This window comes from Trachurus japonicus, chromosome 3, assembly GCF_045865225.1.
Source record: "Trachurus japonicus isolate A0001 chromosome 3, Traja_1.0".
NCBI classification, from domain to species: domain Eukaryota; kingdom Metazoa; phylum Chordata; class Actinopteri; order Carangiformes; family Carangidae; genus Trachurus; species Trachurus japonicus.
In genome coordinates this window covers 7830392-7849160 of record NC_140909.1, presented here as the reverse complement: position 1 = coordinate 7849160, position 18769 = coordinate 7830392, and the positions used below count along the sequence as shown (strand labels likewise).

At 42.8% G+C, this 18769-nt stretch overlaps 2 protein-coding genes across 2 annotated transcripts in view; both read right to left on the bottom strand.

Annotated features, from left to right (window-relative positions):
- Nucleotides 1-1891, bottom strand: part of cdh15 (cadherin 15, type 1, M-cadherin (myotubule)) — a 38344-nt gene extending 36453 nt beyond the window's left edge. Inside the window, exons 1-2 of the mRNA XM_085806447.1 lie at nucleotides 1762-1891; nucleotides 517-635 (exon numbers count right to left, since the gene is read on the bottom strand). Of these exons, the coding sequence (XP_085662573.1) occupies nucleotides 517-582 (66 nt within the window). The 5' untranslated portion in view covers nucleotides 583-635; nucleotides 1762-1891. The remainder of the gene's footprint in view (nucleotides 1-516; nucleotides 636-1761) is intronic.
- A 2494-nt stretch (nucleotides 1892-4385) lies between these two features.
- Nucleotides 4386-18769, bottom strand: part of acsf3 (acyl-CoA synthetase family member 3) — a 38502-nt gene continuing 24118 nt past the window's right edge. Inside the window, exons 8-10 of the mRNA XM_085806389.1 lie at nucleotides 10297-10431; nucleotides 9792-9903; nucleotides 4386-5746 (exon numbers count right to left, since the gene is read on the bottom strand). Of these exons, the coding sequence (XP_085662515.1) occupies nucleotides 5632-5746; nucleotides 9792-9903; nucleotides 10297-10431 (362 nt within the window). The 3' untranslated portion in view covers nucleotides 4386-5631. The remainder of the gene's footprint in view (nucleotides 5747-9791; nucleotides 9904-10296; nucleotides 10432-18769) is intronic.

Sequence of the window (18769 nt, the reverse complement as noted above, 5' to 3'; positions counted from 1 at the left end):
AAAAAGGCCAAGATGAAACAGAGAGCGAGTCAGCAGGAGTTTCACAGGAACGACGCCCGAGGCCGAGCCAGTGAGGTGTAAGCAGCTTTAGAATAAACATGAGCTCCATGTAAACAACAACCTGCCGCTACAAGCATTGGTTACGCACCCACACAGACCTGCTGGGGTTCTGGATTCACTGATGTGCGTTTGAATGGGTGTGTGTGTGTGTGTGTGTGTGTGTGTATACGCTGTATACTCAGGGTGTCCCTGGGGCTCAAGAGCCTTGCCTGTCATCCTCCAATCACTCCTCCTTCTACCCACTTACATGCAGAAAGCCTGTCATGTTGATCAAGTGGCCGCAGGCCCGAAGCCTTTTGTGATTGTCAAAAGTGTGCACATGTGAAAGTTGGAACTGCTGCAGCTTGATTTTCTGTTTTTTATGCAGTGTTCAATGGACCAGCAGTGTGCGAGCGCTGCTGCCTTGAAACCGGGAGGGTTGCATTGTGTGTCTGCGGCTTATTACTTCAGTCTGACCTGTTTATTATGCATTCGGTGTTCAAAGAGAAGAGGGATGAACTTTTTTTCCTCCTCCAGAATCATTCATGACGGACGGCTTTCATGTTCGCAGCAGAGTGACGGGCCGACGGAGACGTCTGAGGAGTCAGAGTGACAGGGGATGAGTTTCAAAGTAACACTATGATCAAATTCAAAACCTCCGTGTGCAGACAGGCGGCGCATAACTACAGAGTTAATCTCTTTGCAATGGCTGCACGGTGAAATTTAAACATCAAATGTTGATTATTACACATCAGACCTTACACAGTGAGGCCGCCAAACACACCTTTGAAATAGTGACATCAAATCTAACTAGTGTCCCAGAGCCAGACTGAAAATAAAGGGTCATGCTGCCGAGCAAACAGAGACACTTATATTTTGCTGAAGGAATTATTCGATAATTAGATGAGAAGATTGACACCACTCTCATGTCTGAATAATAAATATGAAGTGTAACTTAGCAACAAGACAGGAAACAGGGGAGACAGTGCTCACAGCATCTTTACAGTTCACTCATGTTTCTTTTAATCTGTACAAATGATGTAAAAAAAATGATGTAAAAATATGTGATTCTACATTGTGTTTACTTTTTCTTAAGTGTCCCATCAGTTTGAATTCTTGTTGTTGTGCTTGTGCCACACCCAAACTGTGATGTCACGATGAATCTTTTGTTCTGAAGCGCATTAGACACTTAATGGGATAGTTCAACATTTTGGCATATTGGCCCACTGCCATAATCCCTATAGTCATAGCAGTAGGTTTGTTACCTTTAATTGTCAGTGCAAGCTATTTTTAGAACGGCGGAGCAGAGCCATGAGCTGCTCAGAGCTACTTTAGAGGTAAATTCATGCAAAACCGCTGATGCACGTTCCCGTCGAGGGCAGGTTTTTGGCAAGCAGTCTCTGCATTTGCCTCTAAAACAACTCTGTCTGGTAACGTTCTGTTATTATCTCATAGCGTGGTGAATGTGCAGGTCACAACTTGTCCACCAGAGCGTTTTGGAGTTGTTGGATTGTGTATTTGATGAGTTTGATGAGGGAAACTAAGAAATCCCATTAGCCTCTGTAGCGTAGCTCTGAGCAGCTCGCTGCTCTGCTCCGCCGTTCTAATAACTTGCACCGACAATTAAAGGTAACAAACCTACTCCTAAAACTATAAGGATTATAGCAATGGGCCAATTTGCCCAAATGTTGAACTATCCCTTTAATTAAATTCAGTTCATACCTGTCTTTGTGTCCTTTGATCTGTTTGTTACAACTTCACTGAAACTGCACAGTGTCTGTCTGCCGTCTGCCAGGTGCATGCTGGGAGAATATTCTGAAAGGGCGGATAGAGGAAATGAATCAATCATTGAATGAACTGGCCTTCAATCAGTTTGCCTGATGTAATAATAAAAAAAAAACCCTTTTGAAATCTAATATTGTTTCAATTCTTTACGAGCGTGCGGTGCCACCTGATTCCTGTTAGAACCTAATGAGTCCATTGTCTGAACAGGAAGTGAAATTATTCCGGAAAAACAAATATCATGTCAAAGACGGGCGACAAAGCAAAAAGGACACCAGCGCCGACATGACAGTATAAACTCTCCCATCATCTCTCTTTGTGACGCTGCTGCCTCTCTTTTAAAAGCTTCGCCCCCTCCACCCAAACTCTCTGCGGGTCTCAGACACATAAACAACCTCGCCGGTGTCCCCCATAACCCACTCTGCAGGACCCTGGGGCCCAATAAGCAGCCATCTACAGACAACTTCCTCCACCACGCTCCAGCAAACACAGCCGAGGAGTGTTTTAGTGTGTCTGTGTGTGTGTGTGTGTGTGTGTGTGTTGAAGAGAGAGAGAGAGGGAGAGAAAGGTGGAGGTAGTTCAAGGGCACGAGCACTCCATCAAGCTCGAGTCCAGGGAATATCCCCCAGCTTCCCCTCCCCCACTTGTGCACTGTAAAAACTCAAAATCTTTTCAAGAATATTTGTCTTATTTCTTGTCAAAATGTCTCAATTTTAATCAAAACTAATCTCTTTCCACTTAAAATAAGACTCATCACCTAAAAAATTAACTTGTTTTTAGATAATTTTCACTTGTTTCAAACAAATTTTCACTTGAAATAAGTAGAAAGAATCTGCCAGTGAAAGCAGGTTTTTTGTAGCCTGACAAGCCAGACTATATCACTAAAATGTATAGTCTGGAAACGACCGGTAGACCTCGGCTCAATCCAGGGGGCGGGATGAAGGCTGTCTTTCAAACTGCCTCTGCACGCAATAGGGTAGCGCTACGACTAATCAGAGCAAAGAGCAGGATGACGTTAGCCTGACAAGCCAATTAAAATCTACGTCGCCATCGCGTTAAGCCCGCCCAACGACTCTCTAAACCGATAGAGCGCTGTGATTGGTGAACACAATCGGTGTTCGAGACTCAAAAAGTTCCTACGGCTCGTTTCTAGACCCACCTACGGAGCAAATATTTTTGCTACCGCTAGGGTGCATCTAGATTTCTAGGCTAGGTTTTTTGTGCTTGTAATACGAAAGAAAAACTTGCTCCACTATCAGATTTTTCTACTTATTTCAAGTGAAAATATGCTTGAAAAAAGTAAAACGTGTCCAAAAACAAGCTACTTTTTAATGTGATGAGTCTTATTTTAAGTATAATTAGATGTATTTTGACTAGAAATTACATTTTGACTAGAAATAAGACAAATATTCTTGGTAAGATTTTGAGTTTTTGCAGTGTTTACCAGGCGAACACTACAGCCCGTCCTGCCTGCCACTCCTGGACACACACACACACACACACAGAGTACCCTGCACTTATTACTCCACAGCGGCTCACCACTCTTCAGCTCTGATTTTGACCCCGTGCTGCTGGCTGCAGCCTCGGCGCGGCGGCCCCCGGCCCCCAGCCCTCCTGCCCGTGGCCCTGCTCGGCGCTCTGCTCTGGCTCTGGCGTGGGTGGTTGGGTGGTTGGGTGGGGCAGCAGGGGGATTTGGGGGCACTGAAGCTGTCCTCTGGTGCTCCTGCAGCCCTGCCTGCTCATCCATCCTAGCCTGCCAGCCCACAGATCGATAGCTCTGCTCTCTTAATCAGGTCTCTGGTGACTGTGGGCGGACGAGTGTGTGTGTGTGTGTGTGTGTGTGTGTGTGTGTGTGTGTGTGTGTGCGCGGATACACAGGAGGCTGCACTTGTGTTTCTTTCCCATCCTCAGTTCTCTGGCTGTTCATCACGACTGTTTATCTCAACTGTATTTTAGTGCCTCCTTCTCTTTTTCCCTTCCTCCTTTATCTTCATATCCTTTGCATATCGCCTGTTCAAAACGCTCCACCGACCTCTCTCTGCATCCTCATTTCTTTCATCCCTTCCTCTATCAACTTTCTCTAGCCAGCTCTTGTCGAGGCTCCAATCTCTCTGACAGTCCTGCTTTATATTTTTCTCTCCTCTCTGTGCCTTTTTCTTTTCATCTCTTCATGCTCTCTCTGCTTTATTCTGGCTGCACGCCAGCACTCATTCAAAAGGAGTCACAGTCAAGTTGGTCCCGGTGCCACTGCAATCTGTTTTGACTTGTGATGAAGACAGAAGAGGCGAAGTATTGGAGAAATGGAGATGAGAAAGGATGAGAGGTGAGAAGAGCGAGCGGAGCGCGAGGGTTAGTCAGATGGAGTGCGGGGCATCCAGCTGCGGTGTTGTGCCTTGCTAGAGAATCCGCCTTCAGGCTCTCATCACACCTGTGTAACCACAGCTGCACAGACACACACACACACACACACACACACACACATACATACATTCACACACATACATTTGTTCAGAGAAAACAAGTACAACAAGACTGTGGCTTGTGCAAAAGCAGCAAACTGAAATAACTCCAAAACACTTTTTAATTTGAATTTTTATAAAACTTTTTTTTTTTAATTTCCAGATAAACATTTCAAGTGTATCAGGGTGTGTGTACAGTGTTGGAAAACTAATATTAACCATGTTTACTCAGCGATCACATTTCAATGCCTCTTTTTCTACCAACACATGCTCTTTCATTTTGTTTTCATTGCAGCTGTAATTAACTCTACGTTGTTGATTGTGGTCACACGACTCGCGACAATCAAACTTCTCATTCTGTATTCTGTGATCACACCAAGACTTCACCAGTTAAAACATCTGAATATACTGACAGGAGTTTGGTAAAAAAAAACAAAAAAAACAACAAAAAAAACTTTTTTTTACCAATAGATGCTGCTGTGTTTAAGTATTTTCATTTCAACAGTTGAGCATCCTGTGCAGTAGGAGGAATTATTCATCAGGAACCAAAGCAGACTACACTAGCTGTTCCCATCTCATTAAGGCAGAAAGAAGAAGTGCATCCCACAGTTGTGCTGGGCGCAGACACTTCATAAACAAATAAATTGACTTTGAAGTAACTGTATCAAATCTTTCGTCCCAGTTCTGTACTAACTGATAAAAAATCAACAGAAAAGCATCAAATGTAACATCATAAAGGAAAAAAATTAATGTTTTTCCAATTAATTTATACTTTCTAAGAGCTGTCTCATTATTGTCTGATTTATTTACATTATTTATCCATTAGGAGTCACTTTTGTCATGTTTCCAGAGTGACTGTATTACATTATATAAACCTGGTTATAATACGTACAGTATTATAGTATGAAAGTGGATTTTGTTACAATTGCAAACCCTACAAAAGTGGGTCATATCAGGTTGTGTACCATTTAACAGTACTTAAAACTTCTTACATATTATTTCACATTAACATCCATGTAGTTTGACTTATAACCAACATTTTTCATGTCACTTAATAATGATTATAATAATTTCTTGGTGAATGCAGTTTTACATTTTGCTCTCCTAATGGATCTGTTTTTTTCTTGTTTTTTATTTTAATTGCATAATTAGCTTTCAAAGTGATGGAATTACCTTGGCAGCAGCGTTTGTAGTTTGTGATTAAGGTACCTCAGAGGTTGAGGTCTCCGTTAATTTGTATTCCCTCTGCGCACCTGACAGCCATGTTTGTCTGATCTAAGCACCAGATGGGAACAGCCAGGAAGTGACCAGGAACCCGCGTGTCGTTACAATACATATGGACGCGGTCCAGTCAGGGGAAGAAGTGTCGCAGGAGGTCCTTCTTGTTGACCTTGCCCATCTGATTCCTGGGGATCTCGTCCACCAGCACCAGGCCCGTGGGGATGGTGTAGGGCGGCATGTGTTCCCTGCAACAGACGCCGTTAAATGTTAATACATTTGATGATGACTGTTTACTGCAGAAACACACAGAGACTGAACTAATACCAGACTGCACGGGGACACGCTGCTGTCCTCCTGGGTCAAGGAAGGAAGGACGAAAGGAAGGAAGGAAGGAAGTTAGGAAGGAAGGAAGGAAGGAAGGAAGGAAGGAAGGAAGGAAGGAAGGAAGGAAGGAAGGAAGGAAGGAAGGAAGTTAGGAAGTTAGGAAGGAAGGAAGGACAAAGGGAAAGAAGGAAGGATTAAGGGATAGAAGGAAGGAAGGGAAAGAAAGAAGGAAGGAAGGCAGGAAAGACGAAGGGAAAGAAGGAAGGAAGGAAGGAAGGAAGGAAGGAAGGAAGGACGAAGGGAAAGAAAGAAGGAAGGAAGGCAGGAAGGGCGAAGGGAAAGAAGGAAGGAAGGAAGGACGAAGGGAAAGAAGGAAGGAAGGAAGGCAGGAAGGATGAAGGTAAAGAAGGAAGGAAGGAAGGAAGGACAAAGGGAACGATGGGAGGAAAGAAGGAAGGGAAAAAGAAAGGAAAGATAGATGGAGGGAGGGAACAGATTGAGTCAAAAAAGAAGGAAGAAGTACGGACGAAGGGAAGGAAGGGAAGGAAGGAAGGGAGGGAGGCAAAAAGGATTGTGGAAAGAAGGAAGGGAAAAGGGAAGGAAAGAAAGATGGAGGGAGGGAACAGGCCAGGTCAACTGGATCAAAAGAGGAAGGAAGGGAAGGACGAAGGGAAAGAAGGAAGGAAGGAAGGAAGGATATAGGGATAGAAGGAAGGAAGGATGAAGGGAAGGAAGAAGTAAGGAAGAAGGAAGGAAGGAAGAAGGAAGGAAGAAGTAAGGACGAAGGGAAGGAATGAAGGAAGGAAGGAGGGGAGGAAGGAAGGAAGGCAAAAAGGATTGTGGAAAGAAGGAAGGGAGAAAGAAAGGAAAGAAGGAAGGGAACAGATTGGGTCAATTTGACCCAGAAGGACAACAGGAGGGTTTTAACAGTAACGGATGCACAAATGTACGACACATGCACGCGCTCACATGTGCAACTACAGAAAAGGAAAAACCACAACAAAACAAAACCAACAACAACAACAACAACAACAGCAAAACAAAGGCGAGCCCTGTGGCAGAGTAGTGGAGATAAGGAAAGAAATGTCCTTCATACACTGTGCAGCTCTCCTCCCTAATACCCACAATTCGCCTTCCAGACACAGACAATTCCCTTCGTACAAAACAATATAATCACTGTGAGATGAAATAAAAAAAACAAATAATAAAAAAGGGAAAAACAGAAGGCTGGGATAATTAAAAGTGTTTTATTTTTTTCAGCTTTTTAGTGTATGGTTGTTACGTCAAGTTTTGAAGCCCGGAGCTTTTTTTATTATCTTCTAACCTAGTTTGTTTGTTTGTTTGTTTGTTTGTGCGTGCATGCATGTGTGTGCGACTGTGCGTGCTTGTGGTGCGAGTGAGCATAATGACTCACACCGCTGCCATCAAACACCACTTTCAGCAGATGTCTCCGTCTCTCCGTCTCTCTGACTCAGTGAGTAAAGTGTGAGTGAGTATTTGTGCGTACATACATACATACACATCTCTGTAATGGGGCTCTGCTCGTGTAGTGTCACCAGTTTCTCCGGGGCAGCAGCGTGTTTGTGTGTGTGTGTGTGTGTGTGCGTGATCATGAAGGCGGTGTGGGGTGCACAGGGTGTGATGGAGATTCGGGCTGACAGCTGAAGCCAGGGCACTGAAGAGTGAGCATCCATCTACTTGTTTATGTCTCATTTTATCTCCCACTCTCTCCTCCACATCCTGGCCTCAGCAGCAGTGGGCTGTGTGCTGGCACTGCCTGTCCGCTGGCAGCACCCGTGGCTGGAAACACTGTGTGTATCTGTGTGTGTGTGTGTGTTTTTAAGTGTGTGTGTGTCTGTGTGTGTGTGTGTTATCCAGAGTAACAGGCAGCAGTAGTAATCCACCATGCCGGACCAGCAGACCACAGCAGTAAGATCTAACACCCCCACACCATATGGAGCCCAACGCACACACACACACATGCGCACACATACATACTGAATTCAGAAATCTGAATAAATAATAGTGGTGAGTCGTAGAAAGGTCAGTTTAAAGGACAAAAAGAAGGAGAAGAAGAAGAAAAAAAAGAAGAAATCCATATTTTATAAAAAGAAGAACGTAAAATAAAGAGAAAAGAGTAAGACAGAGGGATGCAAAGCGGAGCGATGCATGTATGTCACCAGCAACTGTCTGCGATACACAAAATAAACTCCACTGACATTTAGAGGGGGCAAAAAAAAAAAAAAAAACTGTTCGCCTGGAAGACAAAGCTTCCCGTAACAATCATTTGTTCGCTTCCCCCACATCTTCCTCTTTTTCATCTCCTGTCTTTCCTTCAGCTCCCCTCATTAGTCCGTCTCTGGCCTCTCTTTCTCTCACATCCTCTCCTATTGATCTCAAGACTTCAGGGCCAGTCGCTGGGGAGACGCGTGTCGAACTGCGGGGAGAGCTGCAGAGTGAGTCCACATTAGGGAGCCTTCATTTGTTTAGAACAGGACTGACAAAAAGCCGTGGAAATTGTCTGCTTGAATCACCGTAATAAGACGGGGATGTGTTTGCAGTTAATGGGTTACGGTGTTCCTTTGGTGTTTTGTTTTTGTGTGTTCAGGATGATGGATTGGTGGGAAGTTATTCAGGTCACAGTCTCCACTGGTGGTGCAGGTTGGAGTCCACCTGCTGCCACAAAGCACTTTTAAAGAAGGCAGGTGGTCCAGTAGTTAGTGACCTCACCCGCACTGTTTGTAGACCAACACACTGTGTTAAAAATAATAATAATAATAATAAAAATATGAAAGGGACTGCACTGGTGTGGGCCTGGTGTGACAGGTTCTAATAGCACAACCATTTCTTTCAGGTCTCTAATAGACACTAAATGTCTGCCCAGTGGTTTCTTTAATGGTATAATATGTAGGAATTACCCCCATCTAGTGGTGCGGTTGCATATCGGAACGTATTCTTGATGTTGCATTCACGTGAAATCGGGCAGACGTCAGACAGACAACAGACGCTGCATGTAACAGGATAAACAAGCGTCTATGTAAACAAGTGGTCCGCCAGCACGAGGCAAAACAATACAGTACAGGCATGACAATATGTTGTCATGGTGATGTCGTATTGTTTACCTGACCCACGTTTTACCGTCTTTCTCTCGTCGAGTAAAATGACATCCGGTTGGTTTGCTGACGGCCGTCTGCCTGACTGCACCTGAATGCAACATCAGTGCCTCCGTCCTTCCTCACACTACACAGTGGTGACAGTTTTAACAGGCCGAGCCCACAGCTCCGGTGAGTTTCCATGGTTACCTACGGTCACGCTGCATCTGAACGTAAAAAATGGCGATGCAACATGGCCGCCTCGGTTCGGTGCGTTGCCCACTTATGTATTTGTAACGACTTGTAACAACTCATTCTAAGGTACGAGAAAGCTTTCATTTGTATGTGGGTGTGATTCGACTTAAGTGAAATACGTATTTATGAAAGCAATATTTGACTTTTGCTAATAAAAAGCCAAGTAAGTTACATACTGGGGCTTTAAACAAGGACAAACACATCAAATACTTGTTTCCTTTATCTCATTAATTGCAGTATGGTGCAATTACGATGTTAACACACGTCCAAGCGACTCCACAGCTCGACCTGGAGTGTGAACTTGCAGGAGTTTAACTGCCAGATATAGCACATCGCAGGATGACACTGCAGCGTGTTGTGGCAAAAGGTGAATCATGTGTAATGTCACTGCAGGACAGAGCTGTGCAGGAAGAGTCTGCCTGCTGCCTCTCTGTGCCTCAGACTGAAAAATGAAGGTTTATATCCCTGTATTTACAAGAATGAACAGAAAACGAAGCTCGTTGATAGAGAAAATCTTACCTGGAAAAGTTTATCATGACATGACTTAAACATCACACATTAACTAACCAACATGTAGTGAATATAAAGGAAACGTTATCCAACTAAAAGGTCACAGTACCTTGCCCAGGTCTTCAGCTCTGGCAGGGTCATACTCTGTCCTTTCCTCAGCTGCACCACCGCAGTCACTTTCTGACCCCAAATGGCATCTGGCGCCCCGATGACGGCCACATCTGCAAAGATAAAACCACGTGGAGCAGACGTGTTCTTGTTGAGTCTCAGCTGCTCAAATTGAGTTCATCTTGAAGTGCAGAGCTGAAGAAATAGGACAGTGCCACATGTTTTGCTGCGTTGGCTCTGTGTGTGAGCACAATGGTGTAAAAACACCGAGTGGAGTTAAAAGTGCTGACTCTCGTCTTTAAGTAAAAGGGTGTTTATATGCACATTAGGTGGAACAATCATAACCGTTTGTCAAAGGAAAACTCCTATTTCTTACTGCATTGACTTCAACAGGGGGATTACACACCGGTTTAAAACATCCACAGGTCAAAATGTTGATGTTAAATTAGTGTGAGCGCCTCAGATCTCTGTCCCACTGACAGGCTGCAGATACAGATCAATCTTACCTATGATGTCGGGATGAGCCAGCAGGTGACGCTCCACCTCGAGTGCACTGATCTTGTAGCCGCCGCTCTTTATGATGTCGACGCTGCTGCGACCCATGATCCAATACACACCCTCTTTATAGACCGCAGTGTCTCCTACAGCAGAAGACACACAAGGACAAAGAGGCGGATAATCAATGAGGGAAAAAAGAAAATCCAAGTCATGTTCTTACTGCTCATTATTATCATTTTTTGGTTTATTAGGAGGTTGGAAAATATTATAAAAAAGGGAATTAATTAGTGTTTATTTTGTCTTTTTTTCTCTTTAATCTGGAAAAAAATATCAAACGGCTGCACAGACACTCTAGACTTTCACCATTTATTGTTTCTAACTTAACATTGGTTATGCATGGCTAATGTCCACACATGAATACACACTTATTTTACGCACTTATTTTCTATTACAAGAAGAACGCTCTGGGGCCTCATTTATCAAAGAGCGTGTAAAAGTCCTCTTAAATTTTCAGTACGACGGAAAGGCAAAATGTGCGTACGACCAAAAAATATACACTCTTTTCAGATCTATCAAACTCCGCGTACACACGGCTGCACGGTATTTCCCTTGATAGATCACACCGGACCTGAGAAAAGCGTGGATGAGAACACGCCTCATACCCAGCCCCCTAAACAGCCCCACTCAACCATATGTGGTCAATGCAAATCAGTTACGTGCATATTAAGTAGCCATGTGCACTCTGGAAACGTGTGGAATGACGCCAGTGGAAGACGGTGAAGACAACAGACGGACGGAGAGCGGAGAAATCATCATCACCACCACTTGCTACTTCAAACAGTGTCCGCGCTCCTCTCTCCCTCGCATACTGCAGTTCTCTGACTCTGCAGCGGTGTCGCCAATTCCTCTTGTTCTTCAAAAAGCGTGTAAATGCCGGTACGCCATGGTCGGACTGGTCGTAAATTTTTGCTCTTACTCCCGACAAGTTTTGGTTTGATAGATCCCAAATTAGGCGGAGAAAAGTGCGTACGCACAAAATGGGGGAAAGAGCGTGTAAAAAAGCGTGTATCCACAATGATAAATGAGGCCCCTGAGCTGTGCTTACCACAGGACAACCCGTCTTACTCTAAATCAGTGGTTTCCAACCTTTTTTGGCTCCTGACCCCATTTTGACATCACAAATTTCTGGCGACCCCGCGACCACGTGCAGTCACGTTATCGCCATCAATCAAGATGCGTCAGCTCAGATAATTTTATATGCGGCATTTTGTTTGAACTCGATTTATATTCGAGAAAGTGAAAGTATAAATACAGTTGTTTAAGATTGTGTGTGGTGTTTTTAATCAGAATTTTAAAAAGAAGTTAAAAAATATATTTTTATCAGAAATTTTTTTAATCAATTCCTAGACATTTCAGGCGACCCCATTTGAATTTCAGGCGACCGCACATGGGGTCCCGACCCCAAGGTTGAAAAACACTGCTCTAAATGGTGAATGAACGGTTTTCTGCAGCAGAAACAACAACAACAACAACTTTTGGGTCTCTCGTGAATAAAACTGGATAAAGAACAACATACACACACACACCCTTCATACAGCACACACTCCTATCACCTTTATGACCAGATAGAAGAAGTGTAGAGCAACTATAGTGGGTTGAATATAGGCTACATGAGAAGGTACATGAAACAGAAGAAGTCAGAGTGCAGTGGATAGATGAGTTTCTACCTACATCCTCCAGACACACACCATCTCACACACACACACAGAGACACACGGTTGTCTGGGGGACAGGTGTGGGGGAGGATGAGTACAGTATGTGGGATGAGGGGCTCAGCTGGGCCTGGGGATGACAAGCAGAGGAAATGGGTCAGTATGGATGAGTGGAGAGAGACAGAGGGAGAGAAAAATGGACATAGGAGGAGGAAAGGAGTGTGGAGAAGAAAAGAGGGAACAGGAAGGCGTCCTTTTGGATTATTACAGGTGGTGTGTCCACAGCTGGGCCCGAGCGGGGAAATGGATGTGTGTGTGTGTGTGTGTGTGTGACACTGCTGTGGTTTGGGTATAGAGAGGTCAGTAAAGGTCAGGGATAGGCGCTGCAGCTGGAGTTACAGCACCAGCTGAAGACATAGAGGACAAATACATCTGCACTAACTCTGTAAATTTTAATTATAATATAAAACATAACGCAAAACATAATATTTTTGGTCGGTAGTCATTAAAGGAATCGTTTGATGCTTAATCACATTCTGCTGAGAGATCTGCTATCTCCCTTCTGGAGTCTTACTGAAGCTCTGAAGGAGCATTTCCACCATGTTAAGCTGAGCGTGTCTGCAGATACACCTGAAATATAGAATCAATAAATAAAAAATAAAAAAGCAAGTGGCCTTGCTTCACCTGGAATCAACACAATGAAGCATTACAGCAGAGAAGACCATTTCAATAGTGGTCTGTTTTTACTGACACCCTCCTCCCGTCGCCTACTCCATCACTGAATCTCATTTGTCCCGTCTTCCTACCCTGTATCCCTCTATTCATTTTACATTTCATCCACTTTCTCAGCTTCTCCTACTCCAGTGTCAAACACACAAACACAGTCAACTATTTGTTTTGTTTTTATTCCCATCCTTGCCCTCCATTTTTTCCCCAGTACGTCTGGAGCATCTCTCATCACATCTCCTGTTTCCCCTCTCTCCACCTATCTTCCCGTCTCCTCTTTCCCCTCTTGCCTCTCTGCCTCAGCATCAATAGAGGACCCATCTGTTCCCATACATCACGCACTTCATTTCAGTTTATTAGCTGGGATAAATCATAAATATTTCATTATACATCACGGGCGGCTGTCGCCTGCACACCGACAATTTATCACCGCTGCCCTCTCTGCCGGCTTGCCACGGCGGCTATAAGCTTTCCAGTCTATTAAACAAGATTGATACAGTGTGTAAATTTAGATATTGGGAATTTCTTCACAGACCACTGCTCTGCACTGATAGGCCATGGTAACAGAGGAGGAGAGGGGAGGATGGAGGGAGGGTGGGAGAAAAAGGGAGAGGGGGGGTGGTAGCGGAGCTTGGTTGGCTGTTAACTCTACTAACAGGGAAGATCTTCTCTTTTGGACGAGCGGTGAAACAAAAAGTGCTGGAATAATTTGGTTACAGACACGAAGCTCTGTCAGCTTTTACAAATAAATATGTGGAAAGGAGCAGTTTACTCTCTCATTGATGAACTGTGAAGTGTGTGGGTGTGTATGCATCTGAAACAGATAAAAAAAACACCATAAGATGCGTCCACTTGGCTGCAAATGTTTTAGCGTGGAGTAAGGAAACGGCATCAAAGAGGCAACGCTCAACAAAAGGAGTGGAAAGAAACACTCAGGCAGCACACTTGAATTGAGTTTGAAGTACTTAAACAGGACTCTGACCTTGTCTCTTTGAGGGGAAGGAAATAACAAGGGATAGAACAACATGTTTGGAGAGAGACACAAGTGGGAATAGTGATTGTAGAACACAGACTGATAAAAGAGGGAAGAAGGGGGGGATCGAAGATTGTTGGGAACTGTGTTACTATTGTAGGACACACACACAAGCACACATACACAAGCTCGAACACATACACATATACATACTGTCTCTACACACTCACGCAGACATGCATGCACACAAACACCACTTTCAGGCATCAGAGACTCTCTGCCATTATGTGTTATGGCATTGGAGGCAGATATGGCCGAATGGCTTTCTTAATTAAAACGATAAGAAGCCTAATTGCACTGGGCTTTCATCTCATTCTGAGGCATTAAAGAAAGTGAAGTCACACAGTGTGGAAAAAAAAAGAAATAAAAACAGATCAAGACTTTAACTGAGGATGGAGGGCAGAGAAAACTTCCATAATGTCTTTCAGAAAACAAGAAAATGACATTAGTTGGCTCTGCAGAAAATTTCATTCTGTGACAGAATAATTGGCATTGCAGGAAATCATCACTACACACGCACACACAAACACATTTTTAATCCATTAATTATCATTTCGTTAACAGGAACAACAACATCGCACAGAGAAGTGTGATATCAACAGTTTTAATAATTCAAGCTGCAGCAATTTTTCAGAATGATGCAAAAATTGCTTTTTAGACAAATTCCTGCTGAAGTGTGAAGAATTTAACAAAAAATGATTGGTCTTCATTCTTACTGTCATATTGTTTTAAATTAGAGAATCTGCATTTCTGGCATTCCTGATATTTTCCTGGTAAACGAAGCAAAACATATTGAAAAAAAATAGAGGGAAAAAAAAGACAATAGCTACTTGGCTCTGCAGAAAACAAAAATACAAACTGTCTGAAAATGACAGTTGTGGATTAATAATTTATCATAAAACATTTCGATTCAGTGCAGCATAAAACAGCCACACAATATTTTATAAGCAATTAGATCTCAAAACATTCAGAGAAAGCTATTAAAAATATTATACTAAAACTATTCACGTTTATGTTTTTTTATTTTTATTTTGAAAGGTTTGAGTTCTGTTGCTCTGGCAACAAGAGGTTTGTGACTGTTTCCTGTGAGATTGCATTGACCAAATAAGGCAAGGTCAGGTCAAAGACACACTAATTACTCAAGATGGCTCATTACAAGCTGCACAACTGATATGAAATGGTTAACACTTCCTGTATGTGTCGGTGTGGTCGCCCATACCCCCATCTTGTGTGTGGATGGATAAAGGTTGTCAGTAGAAGTGATATATTTTATATTTTTCTTCTGCTAACATTGGATATGTCCACAGCAAACAGTCATATTTAGCATTACATTTCGCGAGACTGTGTTGTTGAGACAGACAGGGGCAGATGTTGAACAAAGTTCATTTTCTCCTGATTTGTCCGTCTGAAATTTGCCATTTTAGTGTCAGAGTGTTCAGAAGAGATGTGGCTTCTGAAAAATGAGTCCAATATTTACTTTGGTGACTATGGGGTGAACAAATCGACTGTAATCTGAGCTCACGTTCACTTCTCCCATTGGAGTCAATACACTCAAGACCTGCTGCTGCTCGTCTCCTAAAGGGCCGTGTTCCTTAACCGTCTTTGGTCAAGTGGTGAGTCTGGGTGGGCGGGGCTTTGGGCATTACACAGTTACAGAAGCCCTAGTCATTTTAAGGCTCTGAATACAGGCTGTTTGCATTTCTCTGTGGACTGAGCACTCTGATACTACAACAATATTTATATAGCAGCTTGATCTGCTTTATTATCAAAAACAAAGTGGAAATCTCTTATACAGTATCAGACCTTTAACACAATTTTGATAGTGACAGTCCATCTAATATTTAGTTACTAAAACCAAGTGTGACATACTGAGATTGATGCTCAATTTGAACCCAGACTAGTCAGGTGAGATGCTCCTGGCTGCACCAGGCTGCTGGCGCTGAAACCATCAAACAAACTGTTTGCCTCTCTCGCTGAGTACCCACTCAACAAACACTCAGAGCTGGCAGGGAAGCAGCACAGGGGGCTCCACGGTGCCAGGCAGCGCCATGTCAGCACCGAAAATGTGAACTATCATTTGACAAGATTCAAAAGTAGCTGTGGGGGTTTGTTTATAATGTTTTTTTCTGCAAATCATTAATTGCTGTCATTCCTGTCTTCTGTATTCTGGCAACTATTCAAATGAGCTCAGGCACATAGACGCAGACACAAAGAGTCTGGACAAGTTGCTTTTCTTAGACAAAAAAAAAAAGGGTGTATGTGAAAAGGGCAGCGCGTGACATATGACAAAGGCCAACACCACAAAAACACTTCAGCCCGCTGCCAGTAGCATCGCTGCTCGAGGTGTTGGAGAAGGAGAGAGGAAACTAAAAATACACCAAACCTGTTTTTGTGGAGGTGAAAGAAATCATCAGGACCTTCCAGTCCCCATAACATATTCCTGCTGTCACATGAAATAGATAGAAATAAGTGTTATATGAGTGTTTGTAATTGAATGTGATTTATGCCTGACCTTGATCTAAGCACCATGTACTTGTTTTCTGTGTGCGCACCCCACTCAACCCGCGAGATGCAGCTGGAAAGTGCACACTCTGACTGATTAAATAAAAAACATGCCCACATTCACTTTATCATCTCACCCTGGCTTTCACTTACTGCACACTCAAACTCCAACTGCAATAGTTTATAAAAGTAAAAACACTTTTGTCCACGTGTAGAGTGTGAATTTAAAAAAAAATCCAGTTTCAGATTCATGCATTAAAAATAATTACACAAACACAAATCGACTGATTCTGAAACCTTGTATTATTAAAGTGAAATAATAAATCAACATAATCAATAAATGTTAAGTAGTTCCACATTAAAAGTGGAAATTTTTGAATGTTAATCCCTAAATAAAGCAGATGTGTCCTTACACTTCACTGACATTGAAGAACATTTCTCTGGATGAAAGGAGTGGTATATAATTAAATATTCATTAATTTCCTGCAGAATTTGAAGGCTGGCAACATTTTCTTTTTTTTAATTGACTAAAAAAAAAAAAAAAAAAAAACCCTGATCTGCAAACGTCTGTGTTGCCATATCTGCTCTAAACACCACGGAGGATGAATCAAATGAAAAGTCTTCATAATGTAAAATCAGATGAAACGCTTTAAAGAGCAACTACAGTACGCAGGTCTGGTCACTTTTTCGCTGTTTTGGTCGCTCTTTTCTCCACGTAGCGCCCCCTACAGTTTCAACATGCACATTTGCAACGTCATAAAAATTTACAGATTACTTAATCCGTACATTTACAGATTACAGATTATGGGATGTGTTTGTGTCGTAAAGCAGACCAGGTTGGAGAGGCTGATCTTGCAAGGTTGGTTTTTGGCCAAGATGTTCGAGATTCTCCCTGTAACGAGTAATTTAACCATCACAATTACTCTGAAGCTGTTAAATTAAGGTGCAAATAAAAAATACAAATCTGTCTAAAAACATAAACCTCCAGCATGGTGAGTAAATGGTATGTCTTTAGGCTGCATCTCTAACTGCAGTAAAACCAGGTTAGTCTCAAACCATTTATTTACTCAAGGTGACATTTTGAAAGTTACAGCAAGCTTCTGCGTTCACTATTGACAATGACAATAAGCATGCAATCCACAAAGCCACAAATATGCTTTGACACAACATTTCATTGAATACACTCAACTACAGCGTGGATCTCTGTTTGACATCTCTGCACAAGGTGTTACAAACCTTTTCATTCCTGACTGAACAGTTTCTATGATTTCAGTTTTACCTTCAGACAAAAAACTCAGGAGTGTTTTCAGACACAAAATGTGACATTTTACAAACACTATTTGACCGTCGTGTAATGTTTATGCATGCCTCCCTCCGCACTGGCATCGCTGAAGTGTTTAAAGTGAGCCTGATGAGGAGAAGGAGAAGGTACAAGTGGTGTCACACTCTTTCATCCCATTGAGCACAACCTAAACTCTCACACCGAGGGTTAACGCTGAGTGCCCTCCATCGCCGCCGAGAGGAGAGCCTTATCCGAACAAAGACGCCAGAGGTCTAAATGCGAGTCATGCCTCTTCTCAGAGTGACTGTAAACACTTAGCATATATGAATATTAATGTTCCACATTAAAGCCCTGATGCCTAGATGGAAGAGTTAATGAGGATAAATAACAGACAGCCAAGCAGTGAAATCTCGGCTCTGACATTATTTATCATCCTTAACTTTTGTCACCGCTCCTTTTTTAGTAATTAATATCGTACAAGAAAGCACTTTGCACTTGGATGAGTGATCTAATTTGTTTAATATAATGCAATTAAAGGAGCGTGAATTGCTTTATGTTAATGTTACTGATTATATTCCTTGCTGGGTTGCCTCTCCAGCAGCAGATAACAAGCTGAACTTGTGGATTGATGTCTGTCTCAGATCTGTCATGTTCATCAAGAAAACCACTTAGCTGCTGTTTACATGGCCCCGACTCTGCACCGCATCACGCACATCTGAGAGTCAACCATGGACTCCAGAGAACAGCGGGCGATAATGAAGTCTGAATACTGAACAATCGAGATATTTAAACTAAGATTAGTTTTAGCTTTTGTACTTTTTGAAATCGCACTCTCTTTTGTGTCTTTGCTTTTGACCTGAGCCGATGAGTATATGACTGAGGAACGCAAGGAAAAGCAAACAAATAAAGAAGAGTAGCGATAAATAGAAAGTTCTTTCTTCAACTAGAAAATCCTCTTTTCTTGAAAATGTTTTCTGCAGGAAAGCAGCCAGAGCACAAAGTGGCAGCTGCTTCAACAGTTTGATAAGAACTCCTGGAGTTTAACCAGATTTGCCCTCAACCTGTGTTAATAAAAACAGGACCACCATGTGTTGACACCTTTGCTGTAAATGTTACAGGGATGGTTGGTTTTGCACAAAGCGCTGTGAGGCTGGGGTGTCGGTGAGTCCCACAGGGAGCGCTGACATTGGAGTTAGGAGGACACGATGTGACTGGGGGTGAGATAT